This window comes from Meleagris gallopavo, chromosome 4, assembly GCF_905368555.1.
Source record: "Meleagris gallopavo chromosome 4, MGAL_WU_HG_1.1, whole genome shotgun sequence".
Taxonomy (NCBI): domain Eukaryota; kingdom Metazoa; phylum Chordata; class Aves; order Galliformes; family Phasianidae; genus Meleagris; species Meleagris gallopavo.
In genome coordinates, this window is record NC_139407.1 from 9,131,045 (window position 1) to 9,149,698 (window position 18,654).

The 18,654-nt window shown below is 50.3% G+C and overlaps 1 protein-coding gene across 1 annotated transcript; it reads left to right on the forward strand.

Annotated features, from left to right (window-relative positions):
* Nucleotides 1-9,283: 9,283 nt before the first annotated feature.
* NOCT (nocturnin) lies at nucleotides 9,284-14,832 on the forward strand. Its single transcript, XM_085222088.1, has 3 exons — nucleotides 9,284-9,729; nucleotides 11,764-12,033; nucleotides 12,732-14,832. The coding sequence occupies exons 1-3, from the start codon at nucleotides 9,339-9,341 to the stop codon at nucleotides 13,565-13,567; spliced, it is 1,497 nt and encodes a 498-aa protein (XP_085078214.1). The 5' UTR covers nucleotides 9,284-9,338; the 3' UTR covers nucleotides 13,568-14,832.
* The last annotated feature ends 3,822 nt before the right edge of the window (nucleotides 14,833-18,654 follow it).

The following is an 18,654-nucleotide window of genomic DNA, read 5'->3' on the forward strand; positions in this document are numbered from 1 at the left end:
AAATTATGACAGAAAAAAAAATCAACATTTGAATTGCCTGATAATAGCATGAGCGTAGTGCTTGAGGGAAGATTACAGCAGCATCAGGGAGGAACAGAACTGAAAGTTATTTAAAAGTAATAGAAACCCTCTAGGATCTGCAATCCCACCATTGTTTCCCTTTGGAAAAGTGGTTTTCAGAAGCTCCAATTAACCTTAATTGAATTCTGCCTTAGCAATATCTAGAATTTTAATTGACTGGGAAGGTGATCATAAATCTCTGTTCCAAATACAGCTTGGCCATTAGCAATTCCCAGAATGGCACGGCAACGTGCCTCAGAGAAGGACTGGGCTGTTCTGCAGGTAAAGAGAGCTTATAAAAAAGATGGAGACCGACTTTTAACACGGTCTGATGGTGGTAAAACAAGGGGGGACAAATTTAAACTAAAAGAGGGGCAATTTGGGTTGGATGTGAAGAGGAAATCCTTTACTCAGAGGGTACTGAGGCAGTGGCACAGCTGCCCAGAGAAGCTGTGGGTTGCCCCATCCCTGGAGGTTCTCGAGGCCAGGTTGGATGGGACTCCGGGCAGCCTGAGCTGCTGGGGGGCAGCCCTGCCCACAGTAGGGGGGTTGTAATTAGATGGTCTTTAAGGTCCTTTCCAACCCAAGCCAATCTATGAATTTATAAAGGTACTGTTAGACCATAAAACAAGTGTTCAGAGGTGAAAATCCCAGCAGCAAAAGCCAGTCTGGTGGACAGCCATCATCTCCAGTGCTGGGAGTTAAGGAAGAAGGAGCAACATATGCACACACCCTGCCCGCAGCATCCCTGAAGGCTGCCCCACATTAGCCCAAACTTCTGGTCTGAGAGAGACATCCCAGACTTCTCACCTCTCGGTCACCAGCAGGTGCCCACCTGCTCACTGTGTGGCTATGACACATGGACAACAGCCCTTCAGACCTCAGTGAGCACACATTTACCAGCACTTAGCCGGGCACTGAGCTCAGCCACAGGCAAACTGGCACGAAGAAGGGCCATGAACTCAGTTCCATTCAAAAACCATGAAGTACATAGGTCTCAGAATGCTCACAGTCATCAAAGCGCTTCATAGCACAGCCTCTCACCCTCACCACAGCTCTGGCCAGCACACAAGCACACAATTATTGGTAGATCAGCTCTGTAGCTGAATGAGCTAATGCAGAAGTAGTCAGAGGAAAAATAGAGCTAACACAGACACATACATTCAGATATTTAAACGTGCATATGAGAATGTGCTGCCCACTTCTAGTTCCTAGAGAGGTCAGTGGATGGCAGCACCTGAGCAAAGTCAAAGGAGCTCAGAGAGAAGTGAAAACAAAGGCCCTACTGGTCTCCTCAGGGCTACAGGAATCAGAAGGTCAAATAAAAGATCCTGGGGTCTGTTTTCTTTACTGCAGGATATAAATCCCATTTGCTTTAATAGGAATTTACATCATGCAGCAATAAGATGGGACCCTGGCTTCCAGCTGCACGCTCAGACAGCATCACATACGTTTAGAAATAATACCATCACATGCAGAGGAGTCGCAGGAACTTGGGGGGACCTAGAAAGCCTTCGCCCAGGCTGAGGCAATGGGCAGCTGCATACAGGAGCAACCTGAGGACAGAGAGGATGCCTGAACCCACAGCCACCACACTCACATCTGCCTTTACTTTATTCCAAGCCCAGCAAAGCTACAGCTGAGCCTGAGGTCTACAAGGCAGTTCGACATCGGACTGGCACTGCCAGCCCATTGATCCCCTACACATGCTAGCTGCCAGTTCGGCTCCCAGTGGGAGCTCTGACTTCAGAAGAATAATTCTAAGGCCTTTTTTTGTCATCTTTGCTCTGCAGCAGGCTTCTGCTGCTGGGGAGGGGGCAACTGCACCGAGGTGGGGCTTTTCTGACTTCAGTGCTCCAGAAAAGAAGGAAAAGCAGTTCCAAGGTGTATAAAAGGGTGCATGGATGTTCTCGAGCCTCTTTCAAAACTGCCCCTTTCTCCCTAGCATATGAGAATGATAGAGAGAGGCCTTTTACACGGGTAAGTTGTGACAGGACAAGGAGAAATGGTTTAAACTAAACAAGGGTGGCGAGGCCCTGGAGCAGACTGCCCAGAAAAGTTGCCCTGGGAGCAGAAAGGACCAAACGCAGACCTGTTTTGTCTGCCCACTCTGCCCTGTCAGCCCTCAAAGCCCTTGAGGCTTCAGGGACAGTTCAATACACACAGGGGCAGCATAGCCTGCCCCTGCACTGAAGGACATCCTAATGTCCAGATCCACTGGACAAGAGACTTGGGCAGGTCACCAACCTGTGGCAGCACCAGGGATGTCTTGGGCTTGGCCGAGAGTGAGAGAGAAAGGAAGTGGAACCAAGGAAAACAGCCAGCCCCGTACTCTCACCCACCCTGGAGTGCCCTGGCAGGCAAAGCCTGGCCCTCCCTCTGCAGGGAGCTTTGCCTGGTAGAGCAGCCAGCTCCAGCCAGGATGGCCTTTAGCCTATATAGCTGCATTTCCCATGCTGTCTTTCACAAAGCAGGCTATTACTTTCCTGGCATCTCACTCATGAGCTGCTGAGCAATGGGCAGCGATGGTAACAGTCATGACACAGAAATACTGATTGCATCTCTGCAGCACCCAAATTCAGTCCTTTTAATAGAAGTTCTGTTATTGTTCTTCCCAGCACAGCAAGAATTTCTCTTTTAAAATATATCTCTCTTATTCGATATCATGGATAGTCTATTTCTCTGGCAGTAAAACATCCGCTCTGTCATCAGGTTTAGAGTTGAAATCAATCCAGGAACACAATGTTAGTTCAATAACAATCCATTCTGGCACAACAAATCTGCGGTGCCCAGCTGCCCACCATGGACCCACCGCCGCCCACCGGAGCGGTGCTGGGGCCACGCTTCTCCCTCCCCACACACCACCCCAGTGCTGCCTTTCAAGAGTCAAGAGTGGATATTTGATGCTCAGCGACAAGAGTTGCATAATGGAGGCAATGCATCTTCAGTGGAGAAAAATGACAGCCGCAATAAGGCAACTAAACCAATTCATCACTTAATGCAAAGCATTATTGTGCTGCAGCCGGAGCAGCGCACCGGGATTGATTACAAACAGGATGACACCTCCCTATGGACTGTCTGCTGTATTATTATAAATAAATACCCATTCATTTTGGAGTCTGTATTACTGCAGAGGATAGATTACAGCTCGAGTATGCAGTAAATATCCCATTGAGTACAATGTCCCTTCCTCTCCAACAAATTATTTTTGTCTCACATAATACAGTTTCGTGAACAAGATAAGGAACAGAGAAATGCCAGGAGACAGAGAGATCTGCCAAAATCTCGATGGGTATTAAGGAGCCACTACCATGAAGGACGCACTAAAACTTCACTCACTCATCGGCAGAGGGAGCTGAAGGGCAGACGGCTGCAGAAGGCCCCGAGACGGGAGCAGAGCTCCAAAATCTCCCCAGGACTGCCAGCGAGACAACAGCACACCTTTCTGTTTCCAAACTTTCTCCATGCCCTACAGAACGAAGCGTCCCATTTTGCAGTTAAGGTGGCTGAACAGACAGCAAACAAATTGGATCCCGAGAGAACAGAGGAAGCTGCAGAAGAGCCAGGAGCTCAGCCAGGCTCCAGCTGCCGACAGCGGAACCTTGCTGTATCCCCAGGGAGGCCTTGCACACATGGGAACAGCTTTGGAACAAACAGTGCTGTTTGCTAATGCGGCCAGCAGAATATCAAGCAGTAACAAAAGCAGTATTTTCCTTCCTCTCTACGTCCTCTCCTTTCTGTATTTACCTTCTCTTCAAATAGCAGAGAAACCCTTCTCTACACAGACACATAAAAAGGAAAAACACTCAGGCAATTTTCCACCTCCAGTCAAAATGGCAGCTTTCCCGTTGATTGCACATTCCAAACCACACAAAGATTGCTCAGTTTCCTTTGACTGTTTTACAAAGAGTGATCTCCATCTCCACCTGTGGCTGCTGGCTTCCTTGCCACCCAGTATTTTCACCCATGGGCCATCCAGGCACGTTTTCAGAAGCTTAACTGATAATCATCTGACAGGGAGCTGCTCTTCCTATTTCTCTTGGGGTCCAATTGAACCCTCTGGAGAGCCCCAGGGGAATTTGGGGCTGCTGTGGCAGTCCTACTTCCCAGGGAGCCCATCATCGCCATTCACACACATGGTCTACCCACAGGTGCCAGCACTGACCATTCCCAAAATTTCATAGAATTCAACCACGAGGAGCTGGATTAGAGCAGCTCATCCCTTCCTACGTCTATTACGGAGCTCCAAAATCACAAGAAAACAGCAGAATGCACAAGGGTGTGTATGTGTCATCCCTCAAGGAAGAGAAAAAAATGGCCACAGAGTGAAATAGAGGCAGGTCTGTCACGGGCAGTGTGTTTATAAGCTGCAATGCCTGCCAGCCCGAAAAGAAGCAGTATTCCCAAAGCACAGCTCTCAACATTCTGTTCCAAGTTAAAATCTTGAAGAAAGCATATTCTATAATCTAGAGGACATCTGCAACACTGAACTCACACCAAAATGTAAATAAAAAGCAGCAGAAGCCAGGCTTGCCTTGTTATCCACTCTGCCTAAAGCACAGTTTATTACTGCCATAACTAGCTGGTGGCAGCATCCCTGGAACCGATTAAAAATCTAGAGGAAAAAGAAAGGGAAAAATGATACTGTGCTGTGCAAGCACTGTTTACTCTTTCCAGATAAGACAACACAAGCACAGAGGCAAATGCAGACAGTGAAAACTGCCACATATACCTGCACTTGGCCAGAAGGAACAGCAGATAACCAGGCAGAGAAGATGCCCTGCACAGCTGGTGGTACGGATGCAGCCAGCACCCTTCACCCTTATGCCCATAATCTCGTGGCATAGCAGAATAACAGTGGTAAGTGTGCTCTTGCAGCCCAGAAGGCCAACAGTATTCAGAGCTGCATCAAAAGAGGGTGGGCAGCAGGGAGAGAGAGGGGATTGTCCCCCCACCTACACTGCCTTCGTGATGCCCCATCTGAAGTACTGTGTCCAAGTCTGGGGATCCCAACACAAGTAAGACACAGAGCCGTGGAGCCAAAGCTAGCCTACCCTTGGAGCTGCATGGAGACGGATGCTAAGGCTGACCGCTTTCAATTCCATGGGTGATGGCTATAATTTGAGCCTTGCGTATCCAACAGGGATGCTGGGATCGCAGGAAGCCCCTCTGAGCAGCCTGGTGTGATAGGGACCAGCCCAATGGTCCAAGCAAGGACAGAACGCACAACCAGACCCAGCAAGCCTGCCTCTATAGGGACCTCTGTGAAGCAAATGGACCTTGTAAGAGACAGGGAGAGGTAGCTTTTTCCATATGCATTTCCTCTCACTTCAGTGTTTCTTGTAACACTGATCAGCATTGCTCTTTCATAGGGGAGAGTGATCTCTAAGCTGGTGGCAGACCTTTAATACAGCTATATTTGCTTTTCAATCAAATTCCACTGCTTTCTGGGCAAGAAGAATGGACAATTTCCCAAGCTCTTTGCAGTGGGATTTTATTCACCCTGCTAACAATTAGGACTGGAGGATTGGAGCTGGCCTTTATGTTCATTCTTGAACATTCAAATTAAGGTGATAACATAGGTGAAGTTTCCTTTAAGAGGAGAGAAGTCATTGTATCTCACAGTGGTGTGACGGTGCCTAAGTACAGTGGAACTGCAATTTCCTGTGTTTGCCAGAAAAGCCAGAATTGCCATTGCAGATGGTTATGGGACAAGGTGATGGTTGGCTGCTCCAACCAGCAGCAGCTGGATGGGGTTCAGGTCTGTGGCGGTGAACGTGCTTTAATTCCTGCATACACCCACCCCATAGAGCACAAAGGCCAAGGGCTAGGAGGCAGTGGGAGCCTGGACTTGAGTACAAAATCCCTTCACTAGAACAAAACCCTGACTGTGCTCGCCCTTCGGACCCAGACAGCACTGCAGGGGGCTGTGCTGAGCGGTGACCTCTCCCCACAAGACACACTATCATACCTCCTGGAGCCAGCAATGATCAACTACCCCAGTTTCACCATGCTCACAAAGTATGTTTTCTGGTCCATGGGTTTGCTCCATGCCACGTCATTGCCAGACCAGGTTACTGAGCACCCCTGCTTAACCTTCCGCAATGTATTTCCAAATGTTATCAAAACAGGAGGGCCCCTCCATGACACTCCCTATCCCCACATACCCCACGAAGCCTTTTATTTCAGCAAAAGCCCCCCGGGAGCCAAAAACCCCCACTCCTGTGGGGGCCCCTGTGCCACCTTCAAGTGCCTGAGGCTCACTGCTCTCCTGAGGGCACTGGCTGCTGTCCCACCTCAGACTGAGCCCTGAACAAGGTCCTACCTGGAGTGAGGCCCATCTGGAATACTGCATCCAGGCCTGGGGCCCCCAGCACAAGAAAGATGTGGAACTCTTGGAACAGATCCAGAGGAGGACCACTAAGATGGTCAGAGGGCTGGAGCACCTCTCCTATGAGGAAAGGTTTAGGGAACTGAACTTGTTTAGCCAGGAAAAGAGAAGGCTCCAGGGAGACCTCCCTGTGGCCTTCCGATATTTGAAGGGACCATATAAACAGGAGGGGGAACAGCTGTTTATGACGGCAGATAGTGATAGGACAAGGGGGAATGGCTTTAAACTGAGGCGAGGGAGGTTTAGGTTAGATATTACAAGGAAGTTTTTCCACACCGAGAGTGGTAATGCACTGGAACAGGTTGCCCAGAGAGTTTGTGGATGTCCCATCCCTGGAGGCATCCAAAGCCAGGCTGGATGTGGCTCTGGGCAGCCTGGTCTGGTGGTTGGCGACCCTGCACATAGCAGGGGGGTTGAAACTAAATGATCATTGTGGTCCTTTTCTACCCAGTCCATTCTATAATTCTATCATGCCAAGGTCCTGGTGAAGGGACTTTCATAGGGCAGTCCCTGTTTCCACAAGAAGGATAACCTGATCAAAGCTGTCTCCGGTCTGTCCACTGTACTGAAATCACCTAAAATACTATTTTAAAGAAATCACATTCCTGAATCTATCACACAGCTCTTTTCCTACCTTCTTTTTGTCAGCAGTGGGCGCATCACTACTTCATACCAAAAAGCCAGTGCTGCTATGTCACACATCCCTCTTCTGGCTGGGAAACTTCGGTGGGACCGCAGGAGCGGGATTCACATGTGCCAACAGGTGGATTTAGTTTTCCCTTTAAAGTCAGGTACATCGAGAGCAACTTCTGGCTTTGCCTTCCTCTGTAAATTCCCTTCTGGAATTGCAGCTAATGAAAGCCTGTTCCTGAGAGGCCATACAAATATCATAATAACCCTGAAATAAAGAGGGAAAATCAGAATTCCTTTTAAAGAAAGGAATGAGAATATGATGAATTCAGAAAGCCAAGCTGCTCTACCAAAAAAATATAAGCAGGCTCACCCAAACTCAAGCACATATGTGCTAATAAGAGACTACTTTGGTGGAAACAAATGGGGAAGAAAGCTACTGGATGAGCCCTGAGAGTCACTCACACAAGAGAAACAGGAGTGTAGAGAGAGCTTTCTGCACCTTGTAACTCTGCCCTACAACTGCAGAACCTGTCATTTTGTGTTTGATGCAACACAGATAGGCAACTCAGAGGAATGTGCTATAAATACAACGTTTGTGGGATACACACTTCATTCCGAGCAGTGAGGCTTTTGCACACCCTGGGCTTGGCACAAGTTGAGTGTGGAGGGAACTGAACATTCATCCCTGGCACTCAACTGGCACAAGCTGGCACCGAGTGCTTGCAAAACCACAGGGACAGGTGGCACTGGATGGGCTGCACTCTGAGCAGACAGACAGACGAACAGTGGGACGGATGTGGGAGCGGCAGCAGCCCTGCCTCTGGGACAGCCCAATCACCGCACATGGCCCAGCACACCCCCGGGGAAAGTTCAGAGCTGCCCAGCCGCCAACACCGCCTCTGTGAGGAATGTGCCAGCTGGAACCCAACCACTGGAGAGGTCGGTCACCAGGACACCAGGGTACCGTGAAACTGAGGGAATAAAGTGTGAAAAGCTGAGGTTATTCCCCAGTTGGAACGTTAGCACTCTGGAGGTTATTCCTCCTGAGGCTCTCGGCCTTCCCACCTCAACGATGGCAGGCCCTGGTCAGCACCTTGCTTCTCAAGTGGAGCCAGACAGCAGTGTTGTTCAGTACATAAATACCTTGCCCACCATTTACAGGACAGCTTCCACAAATGCTGGTACATGTGTATGAAACCGTCATCCCCAAGCTGCCCTCCTTGCTTGGGGCAACCCCAGCCCAGTATCTCTGTGTGACATCAAGCATGTGGCCGCCGTGAGCCCTGCACACTGTAGGGCCAGCACCTCCACCGCTGTTGCCCTGCAAGGGAAAGCACTGGCCACAACCAAAGCCTGGCCATGTCACAGCACCCACTCTACTGCCTTCCCCGTGGGCCACTCCAACCTCACTGCCCCTCCAAAAACTGGCACGTAGCGGAATTTCATCGGGTCAGCACAACACAACAGCCCCGCTGTGCCCAAAGAGCCCCCAGCCTGCCTGCAGGCTTCCCAGAGCCACACCACATCCCACAGGTGCCCAGAAACCAATGCCTAAGTGCTGCTCAACGATCTAAACTGTGAGCATCCTACTGCTCTCTCCCATGTTATGGGCTGCAGGTGGCATGGGAATCCCTGTGGCTGCAGAAATAGAGCCAGGCACACCACGGCAGCCAAGGGGAAGAGATGTGAGATGCTTTGGGAAGCTGAGTCACACGTACCCTAAATGAACAGCACACTGTGTATTTCCAGGAGGACTCGTATTTCCCATTCCGGGCCACCGAGCCGTGTGAGTCACCCTGCAGCATACCAGCCAAAGCACCGGTTCGCACCTCGGAGCTAAGCACAGCCCGCCCGGCTTTGGTACAAAGCAATCGGTGGGGAAAACAGCCTCATATTCGGAGAGCATCCGCCCTTCTGGGAAAGGTGATGGAGAAAAGGTTACAGGGAAACGAAAAAGCTGGCAGGGTGCTAACTTCATACCTTTAACATTTAGACACTTAGGGCGGAGTGCAAGCGTTACGGAGGCGAACCGGTATGCGGCCGCCCTCACACAGGCGCGGCGCCGAGCAGGCGCACAGCGGCTCAGCTCCTCGTGCCGCACGCCGCCTCGCAGCGCCCCGCGTGACACGGGAGCAGCACCGCCCCCCGCGCTCGGACGTCACGCCTTGCCGCTGTCGTCACGGCGGGTTCCGCGGCGACACCTCCGCCGGGCGAGCCCACTTCGCGGCCGCGCGGGGGGAACGAGGCGACCGGCATGGCGCGACCCCGCGCCGCGCGCCCACGCCCGCGGCATCGAGAGTCGCGGAGCGCTATCGGGGAGACCCCACGGCCGGTCCGAGCCCCGAGCTCGGCGGGGAACGTGGGGCTGGTCCGCGCGGCGCTCCCCCGCCCGGCGGAGCTGGTAGGTGCCGGACGCTCCGCCGCCGCCGCCCGTAAAAGCGCCGCCGCGGGGCGGGCGCGGAGCCGCCACTGTAGCCGCCCCGCCGGTAGCATGTACCAGGGCCCCGCGCGCTGCCTCTGCTCGGCGCTGCCCGCCTTTCGCCGCGCGCCCGCCGCCGCCTCGCCGCCCCTGCGGCCCCGCCGTCCGCCTGCCGTCGGTCCCACCGCCCCGCGGGCTGCAGCGGGGGCCGCGCCGCCCCGTGCAGGTGGGTGCCGGGAGGGGTGGAGGGAGCGCGATGCCGTACGGCCGGGCGGGACCGAGGGGTGTTGGGGCGCGGCCCGGGTCTGCCCGAGTCCCGGCGTGGCGGCGCTGGGCGGAGCCGAGCCCCCCGTTGGTTGGTTTCCGCTCTCCGGTGCCCTAGGGGCTCCGCTGTCAGAGCCGTGCTGCGCTCCGGCGTGACGCGCCGAGGCGAGGCGCTGGGCACGGCACGGCCGGCTGCGGTCGAGCGCGAGTGGCGGTCGAGGTCCCGTGCGTGCCGGTAGCCGTGCCCTGCTCGAAACGCGAGAGCCCGGCCTCGCGGCCCCGGGTGCGAAGGCTGCCCGAGGTCGCTCAGGTCCCGTGTCCCGACACGAGGTCAGGGCCCGACGCTAAAGCCGTCGCCTGACCGGGCCTGCGGAGCGTCACTCGGGCAGGGTTTCAGCTCTGGCTGTGACTGGCGCCGAGTCCCACCGTGACGTTCCCGCTCGCTGCCAAAGTCAAGGCTTGAACGGCAAGCGGCAGCAAGGGCCGCACGCGTAGTGTGACAGCGGGCAGCCGGTGTGTCACACAGGGACAGAGAGCGCTGGGGTTGGGGTGGGAGGTACAGCAGTGCTCTCTGCTTCTCTGGGGCAGCCGTCCCACAGCCCTTGGCTACGAAGCAGAGCCTTCACAATAAAGAGCACGGTCCTGTCATTAGATGACAAAAGAAGCCTTGGACTTTGTGCCGTGGTGTTCTTCGAAAGGCCAAGACCACACCTCGGCTGAGAAGGTGCCTTCTTGTCCCTTTTCCTTCCTCTTTTACTCGCACACTGAGTAACTGCAGGCGGTGCTGAGCTGGCATTTCCCATTGCAACATCACACTGTGGGAACTGTCTGTGCTCAGCTAAAGGACAACCTCGAGAGTGTATGTTTCCTGGTGTGCTCCCCTTCCCTGCACAGCTGTGTTGGGGTCCTGCTCAGGGGCTTCATGGCTGTGCCCCGTTTCCTGGCCATTAAATGGTATCTCTTCTGCTTGTGCTTGGCTTCAGACAATAGTTTGAACTGACCAAATCTCTGGAATTGAAGTGCTGTAAGCAGTCCCTTAGAAGCTCACCTCTTAGCCTGGGGAGCCTCCTGGTACCTCACTTAAGGATGGGGATGGGGTGAGGATGGAGGATTTCCTACGTCCAGTTTCTCTTCCTAACTTACTGCCTTCAAACAGCTCTAAGAAACCCCTAACTGGGCATAATAGAGGCACTATTCCATTGGCTTACCCATCTGGAACACCTAAGTATTTTTTTTAGCGTCTTTAAAAGCACTTGTTTTACAAGGCTGTGAGTCTCCTGCTGCAAGATCATTCATTTATCTGCCTCCCCTCATTCCCTGAGCTGCTCAGGCTCCTGTCCTGCTTCTTCCCCTCCTGCCAGGCCTGGCCCTGCCACACGCCTGTCACCAGCCCACACAGAAAGCAGTGCTGTGAACCATGTCTCCTCTCCCCACCCCAAGCTGTAAGCCTGCTGAAGCACTCAGGGAAAGTTGCTGCTGGGAATAAAGTCCCAGACGGAGGTTGCTATTAAATATTAACCTGAGACAGAGAATCAGCTGCCTGCTGCTCCGTGGGCCTTCAGCCATCCACACTGGGAACAGGGCACTGGGCTGTGCAGCTTGTGGCCTTCATTAGCGCTGTGCATGGAACAGTGAGCAGGCAGCGTCTGTTTACCTGCTGGGCTCTCCTCAGTGAGGAAGGAAATAGTACGCTTTGTTCTGCTTTTCACAAAGTGTGCAGAAGTTAGTCCTCCCGTTCTGAATGAAAGCCTCCTTTCTCCCCTTATGGGGTGCCTGCACGCTGTCTTAAACGAGAGGGTTTGCACGCTGCAGCACCTGTGGCACCCAGTAACAGGCAAAACGAGACGGGACTGTGAGCAGTGCTAATCCCTATCTCTGCACCCTATTTGTTTTGTCTTGGGAGCAAGTTCCTGAGCACAAACCCCACGTTACTCATGCGTAACGAGATTATCTGTAAGGCACACGGACATCACTCATGCCAGTTTTCCCTCTGCAGCTTGTTCCATGGGAAACAGCACCAGCCGGCTCTACAGCGCTCTCGCCAAGACGCTGAGCAGCAGTGCCGTGTCCCAGCACCAGGACTGCCTGGAGCAGCCCAACTCAGCTCAGCTGGAGCCCATAGACCCCAAGGACCTGCTGGAGGAATGCCAGCTCGTTCTGCAGAAACGACCACCTCGCTTCCAGAGGAACTTTGTGGACCTGAAGAAAAACATGGCCAGTAACCACCGCCCCATCCGGGTCATGCAGTGGAACATCCTCGCCCAAGGTAGGAGCTCGGGTTGGAACCTGGAGACCAAATGCAGCAAGAAGTTTTAAATGCAGGTGTGTCTGTGCAGTTAGACACACCTGGGGCTGACAGGATAAAGGGAGAGAGATGAATGATGCGAGGCCCAGCTGTTAGGGGGAGATTTTAAGCACTTGAAATGGCAACTTGTCTTCTGTTTGGAAGGAAAGAAAAAAGGTCTCCCTCTTCTGCCATCTCTGAATCCAGAAGTTGCTCTGAATGCCTGTCTTAGAACATGCAATGTCCAAAAAAGACACGCCTGTCGCTTTTAGTTGTCAACTCCCAGAAGAGAGACCCATCTCTGTAAATTTCTTTGTAAAGCTCTTCTGTTTTCTAGTTGGTGCATTGCTGAACCATTTGGGGATTCAGGTGGGTTACAGGAATTCTTAGTTCTTCCAAATAATCACTATTGATTTTTCTCAGAGCCCTAAAGTCAGGACTGTAAGTTGAATTATGCAACAGCCTCACCTTTGAGGTGGGAGAGGGCAATCCTGTACGTAAGAACTGCCCTCGTATTCTGTACTTAAGTAACCCTTGCAGTGCTGCATTTTGTCTCAGGTAAGCTGTGGCAGCCACAAGTGGAAGACAGTGTGGTGACCTTTGAGAAGAAGGGGAAGAAGTCTCGAATCTGAGTTACTTTTGCCACTGATAACTTCTTTCTTTCACGCCTCTAATTTCAGCTCTTGGAGAAGGCAAAGACAACTTCGTTCAGTGCCCCATGGAAGCTCTGAAGTGGGAGGAGAGGAAGTGCCTCATCCTGGAGGAAATCCTTGCCTACAAGCCGGATATCTTGTGCCTGCAAGAAGTCGACCACTACTTCGACACCTTCGAGCCACTCCTGAGCCGACTGGGCTATCAATGCACTTTCTTCCCGAAGCCGTGGTCGCCGTGCCTAGATGTGGAGCAGAACAACGGGCCGGACGGCTGCGCCTTGTTTTTCCTCAAAGAACGCTTCGAGCTCATCAACAGCGCAAACATCCGGCTCACCGCCATGAAACTGAAGACCAACCAAGTAGCCATCGCTCAGACACTGAAGTGCAGTGAAACTGGAAGACTGTTCTGCATCGCCGTCACCCACCTGAAAGCTCGTACTGGCTGGGAGAGGTTTCGGTCTGCGCAGGGCTGCGACCTTCTCCAGAACCTGAAGAGCATTACCCAGGGTGCAAAGATCCCTCTGATCATCTGCGGAGACTTCAATGCGGAGCCAACCGAGGAGGTCTACAGAGAATTCTCCAACTCCAGCCTCAACTTAAACAGCGCATACAAGCTGCTGAGCCCCGACGGGCAGTCAGAGCCCCCGTACACCACCTGGAAGATTCGGCCCTCGGGAGAGTGCCGGCATACACTGGATTATATCTGGTATTCCCAGCATGCCTTGAATGTGAACTCAGCCCTAGGCTTGCTGACTGAAGAGCAAATTGGGCCCAACAGGCTGCCCTCATTCAATTACCCTTCAGATCACCTGTCTTTGGTGTGTGACTTTAGTTTTAACCAAGACCCTGACAGACTGTTATAATTGGTTGGAATGGCACCCGGCATTGCCGTATCTTAATTCACCATTGTTTTGTGTTACTGAGGCTAGAAGCTATTAAGGATGAGGAAATACCGTTGACTAAACATTCTTTTAGGCACTTGTTTGGAATTACACTTACCCTTCAGAGCTCGTTCATCCGTAGCCTCTGAAGGAGGAAGAAAGGAGTCAGTGTTCCTGTAACGGTGGTCTTTCTGTATTCAGATTTGAAAACTGGAAGGGAAATGAGCTTTATCCTTTCACTAACTCCTGTGCTAAAAGTATAATCCTCTAATGAATGTGGAGGCCTGAGTATTTAAAGTTAAATGTGCGTATGTAAAACAGTTTGCCCTGTCAGCATGCTAATCTTGTTTATTTGATGTTAAGCTTGTGCCGGTACCAAAGGAAACAAGGCTTGACTTCTCAGATTCTGTTAACTCCTTTTGTGTTGCAGATGAAGGAAGCTAAACAAGGTTTAGACATGAACAAATCTAAGATCATGTTGGTGTAGTCTTCTTATTTCCACACGACTTAAGAGGAAGATTCCATTTAAAGTGAAGGGGTAGTAGTACAGTGTAAGCAAGGCCCCCTCCAGCCAGTGAGGAAACGGGCTAACTGCAGCACATCCTGTATGACATCCTCACTTTTCCAAAGAATGCGCATGTGTCCATCACACAAATGCTCTGTAGGTATACATTCTGTGCTTCCCTCCAGAGTACACACCTAACAAGGGAGTGTTTTCTCATCTGCTTCAAGTATTACCTTTATAAATGGTTTAAATAGCCTTGTCCATCTTGCAGTTTCAGTAAAGGGCCAATCTTCATTTTGAAAGACTTCCTTTTATTTATCTTCGGAACCTAGATCTACACTGGAACCTGGTAGAAGACAAATTTTATTTATTGTGAGAAGCTGGTAATCCTGTACCTGACTTGAAATCGCACAGCAGCAGCACTCAGGAGCACCTACAGGTCCTCTTTCCGTGGCCCAGGTCCCAGGCCATGACAGAGGTGGGGTAGGGCGGTAGCTGTTGTGTGTGGCATGGTGCTCACTGGTGTGACATAGGTATTTTGAATATGTGGATTGTATATGTGCCACTGTGCCAGGACATGGGGAAGGGAGAGGAGAGAACCAATAATTGGGGTTGGGCTGACATGTAGATAGTTTGGAGACTAGGCAGAGCAAATAAAGCAGTACTTCCATGCTGCATAAAGCCCACGGTAACTTGTAAATGTTCCAGATGTTTAATAATAAAAGTCCTTTGGAAAAGAAAATATCCTCTACTGCCATCTTTTTCATTTTCTTACCATAAGTGGATTATACTGCCACTTCCAGACCTTTTTCCTCCAGGTCCACAGTCCTAACCTTACAAGTTGTCACAGCCACTTTTGTAGCAAGTGGTGTTTCTCAAACTTGCATGCCTACATTTCACAGCAAGTCTGTAGGGATAGGGGTTACTTCTGGAGAAGTTAAGCTGCCTTCTCCCCTAGCTAGTAATGAAGCCCAGGCCTTAAATTACCCTAACTATTTCTCTTCCCATCAGCTGTCTGAAGCTACAAACAGTGCCAGCACCCACCTCAGGACTGCACCCCAGGCTGCATGTATTCCTCCCCGAGGAGCTGCTAAGCATGCCTAGCAGGGCTGGCTCCTCACAACAGGCAGCTCCAGTTGTCACTTACGAAACACCTGAAGGGCAAGAAATAATACAGGTATGTGATTTCCACAGCCCATGAATTACACTACAGCATGGACATATTAAACGGTACTGCTAATAGGCATCTACCACACAAGTCACACCAGAGGGCTGGGGTTTATATTCATCCTGTTCTGTTAGTTTCTGGAAGAAACTACACTTGCAGTAGTAAGGCAAAGATAGGCATACAGTATTATTAACCAGATAATACAGAACTGTATTTAAACAAAGCAAAAGCATTTAAAAAAAAAAAAAAAAAAGCTCTAATTTCCATTTTGCTTTTGTGCAAATAGCTCAATTTTCTGAATGGTATCCAAGCGCTCATCTGCATGGCACTGCTTCACTGTGCCCAGGATAGAGACTCTGGCTTTCAGCATCAACTCTCTCATGAGAAGAACAGAAATGGGGGCATGCAGCATGAGTTCTGTGATGCTGCCATCACTGTAGAGCTTTTCTAAAGAGAAAAGGGCTGTGACGCTCATTTTGCCCTGGACACATGACAGTGAGTGTCCACTGCTTCATATCCTTAAAGGACAATTTTGAAGGGAGAGTTGTGTGGTGGGGAGGAATGTTAAAATCACACATGCCTCCTAGAACAGTAAATGCTTTCCACTATACTGTAATAAAGGACAGACAAGGCTCAACAAGGAACTGCTAACTTCCCAGCCAGCTTCAGCTTTTTATTCCAGCACTTGCTATAAGATGTATTTTTGCAGATGGTGTTATAGAAAGCTCAAATGAAATACTGCCCTTGCTTTTGTTTTATCCAGCAAGCGTGAGGCCTGCAGCAGTGAAATGCTTCTACCCTCTATAAAAATCAGTATGGTGAATATTTTTCATAGGAAAAAGCAGGAGGTTTTTTAATTTTTTCAGTGTAGCAGCATGACGCTCAGAATAAAAACATCTTCAGAGCTCATTTTGTGATCGCCTGTCTCATAAGAACACCAAGGCTACAAGTCTCTGCACCTCCCTTGCTCTGGTCTTGAATAAGAGCTGCATTAGGTCTAGCAGTGACAGTTTCCTCGCCCCCAGGCCAGCTGAGGGAAGAAGTGACCCACTTACTCAATTTGCTGAAAGGCAGAAGCTGCTGCAAGCTTGTTGGAACGCTCTCTCTCGGATAACAATTAGATCAGAAGTAGGTAGTGTCATTTGAATCTTTCCCACTTAAGCTCAATGTCTCTCCAAGGCAGGCACTGAACTTAGCTTATATGGGTTGTGATGGTCTCCACGCATAACTGAGACCCCTGCTGGACGTGTCAGGGTAAGAACTGAGCCTTCAGGCACCGCTCCCCTTTCTCGTCTCACACCTCAGCACCTCTGGCTCACTGCTCCTTCATCACCTCAGATAGGATTTGCCAGGTCCAAAAGTCCATTAAATCAGCAGAGGATCAGAAGAGCCAAGCCTTCCCCACACCACTCTTTTCCCAGATCACTTGTGCCAAGGCACAGAACCCTGCACTTGAATGCTAAGCTTGAGATGCCAGAAAGAAGTTTTAATGAAGAATAAAAACCTTTCACCAGGTTTGCACAGCAAGATAGACTTTATCGGTTCAAGAGAGAGCAACAAAAATAATTCTCAGGGATGAGATTCCTTTTTCAACTTTTCTAGCCACAACTCAGAAAAGCTGCCACACGTTACAGTTTTCCCTGTAGATCACGCAGCATTACCCTTTCCCCCCTATAATTTACAATATTGTAAGAGGATATTTGAAAAATAATCATGATGTATAATGTGGTATCAGTGGTACCTTAGCAATCTATGCCTTAATGCCTTCCGCATGAAGCGTGCTCACTCACACTCCATTTTCATTCCACTGGTGGCATCCACAAGAGTTACTACTTGCCCAGGACAGGTTCAGCCTAGACTCTTCTTCATGAGCCACCAGTTACTGATGTCTTAAGACAGCACCGCTACACAGGACCAGACTTTCAAAGGAACTGCAAGTCTAACAATGTATCTAGATGCTAACTTCAGTGTTTTAGTTAGCAGCCTTTCAGGTGTTACAGACCTGACCAAAGCTCCTTCATCCTGAGTTCATGTCCTTCACCATCATCAGTAAAAATATTTCCTGCCCACACGGTAATTACTTTGTGTGAGAATGAAGAAGAATGTTAAACAGCAAGCTTGCACAATCTGACTTCAGTGACAGTCAGCAATCTTGTTCTTCTTAGCTGCAGAAACCCTCCACGATAACCTTTACAAGAGATTGCCTCTTTTAAGTATGGCTTGTGAACAAGATGACACACTTCTGATAAAGAATAACTGCTCACATGTACACAGAGGAACAACACTGAAGAGCAGCACATAAGCAGACATGCTGAAGTCCCCACCTGCCCTGTGACAAAAAGGCCACCTGTATTTACATCTAGCAACTAAATGTTTAAAAAAGTGGGGCACAGAGCCATACGTGGAAAGGTGAATGAGAAGGGACTCTCTCTGACCTTGTTAAGTACTGTTTCAGTTACAGTGCACCTTCATACAGATTTAAGATTCTCGCAGCACCCGATCTACCTCTACTACATGTCCTGAGGCAGCTGGTACATGGCTGTCACTCACTGCGTGGCCAGGGGAGAGAGCCAAAGGACCATCAGCAGCTGGAGGGTGGGCAGAAACTGCAAGTATGGCTGAGAGCTGTTTATCTAGCAAGCAGCAGCGATCCGTGCCTGCATTCCTTCTGTTCTTGCCATTACATGATGAAATCCCGGATCTAACTTAAGAGGAGGAGGTTGTCAGCTGGAGATCCTTTCCAGGAAGGTACTCTGCCCTCAGTTGACTTCGTGTATCTAAATTAGGTGTGGGAAAGGTCTTAACTACAAATACGCCAGCGATATACATTTCATGCTGTGAGATACAGCATCTCTCCTTCACACACGATCAAGTAACAGCCATTTAGAGAATCATTTCTTACAGACAAGACTTAGAAAAGTCGGTTTAAAAATGCTACTGCTTTTGTCTTTGTTGTCTCCAGCCTATTTTACCCACACAGCACAAAGCACTGCCTGCCTGCCTCTTTTCACCCTGCTCCACTTCCTTTACACAGTAGAGTTGCCTCACAAACTTCCATAAGCATACTCCCATTGACTAGCTTCCCCCACTTGGCCTTCTGGTCTACCTCTTCCTTGGCCATGGCCTTCTGACCTACTTCCTTAGCAGGACAAATGCTCTTCCTTCTTGTTCATCTCCCCCTTTGAAAGAGCCTTTCTCCCTCATTTCAAGTCTTGGAAACACAGTTCACCTGTAAGAACCTTTTCTTCTTTGGGCTAACTACTGGTGGAAGGGATTGCTGCCTTCTATACCCAAGTTGTTTCCCTGCTTCAGCTTTGTTCATCCCTTTGTTCTCAAATTCTGCTTCCCTGCTTAGAGTATCCAACAAGTCTCTTCTTCAAAAGAAACACAAAGCCC

Excerpts from the sequence above, each read along its gene's own strand:
- NOCT (XM_085222088.1), top strand. The coding sequence starts at position 9,339 with ATGGCGCGACCCCGCGCCGCGCGCCCACGCCCGCGGCATCGAGAGTCG. Across the intron at positions 9,730-11,763 it reads GGCCGCGCCGCCCCGTGCAG|CTTGTTCCATGGGAAACAGC; the intron begins GTGGGTGCCGGG and ends TTCCCTCTGCAG. Across the intron at positions 12,034-12,731 it reads GTGGAACATCCTCGCCCAAG|CTCTTGGAGAAGGCAAAGAC; the intron begins GTAGGAGCTCGG and ends CTCTAATTTCAG.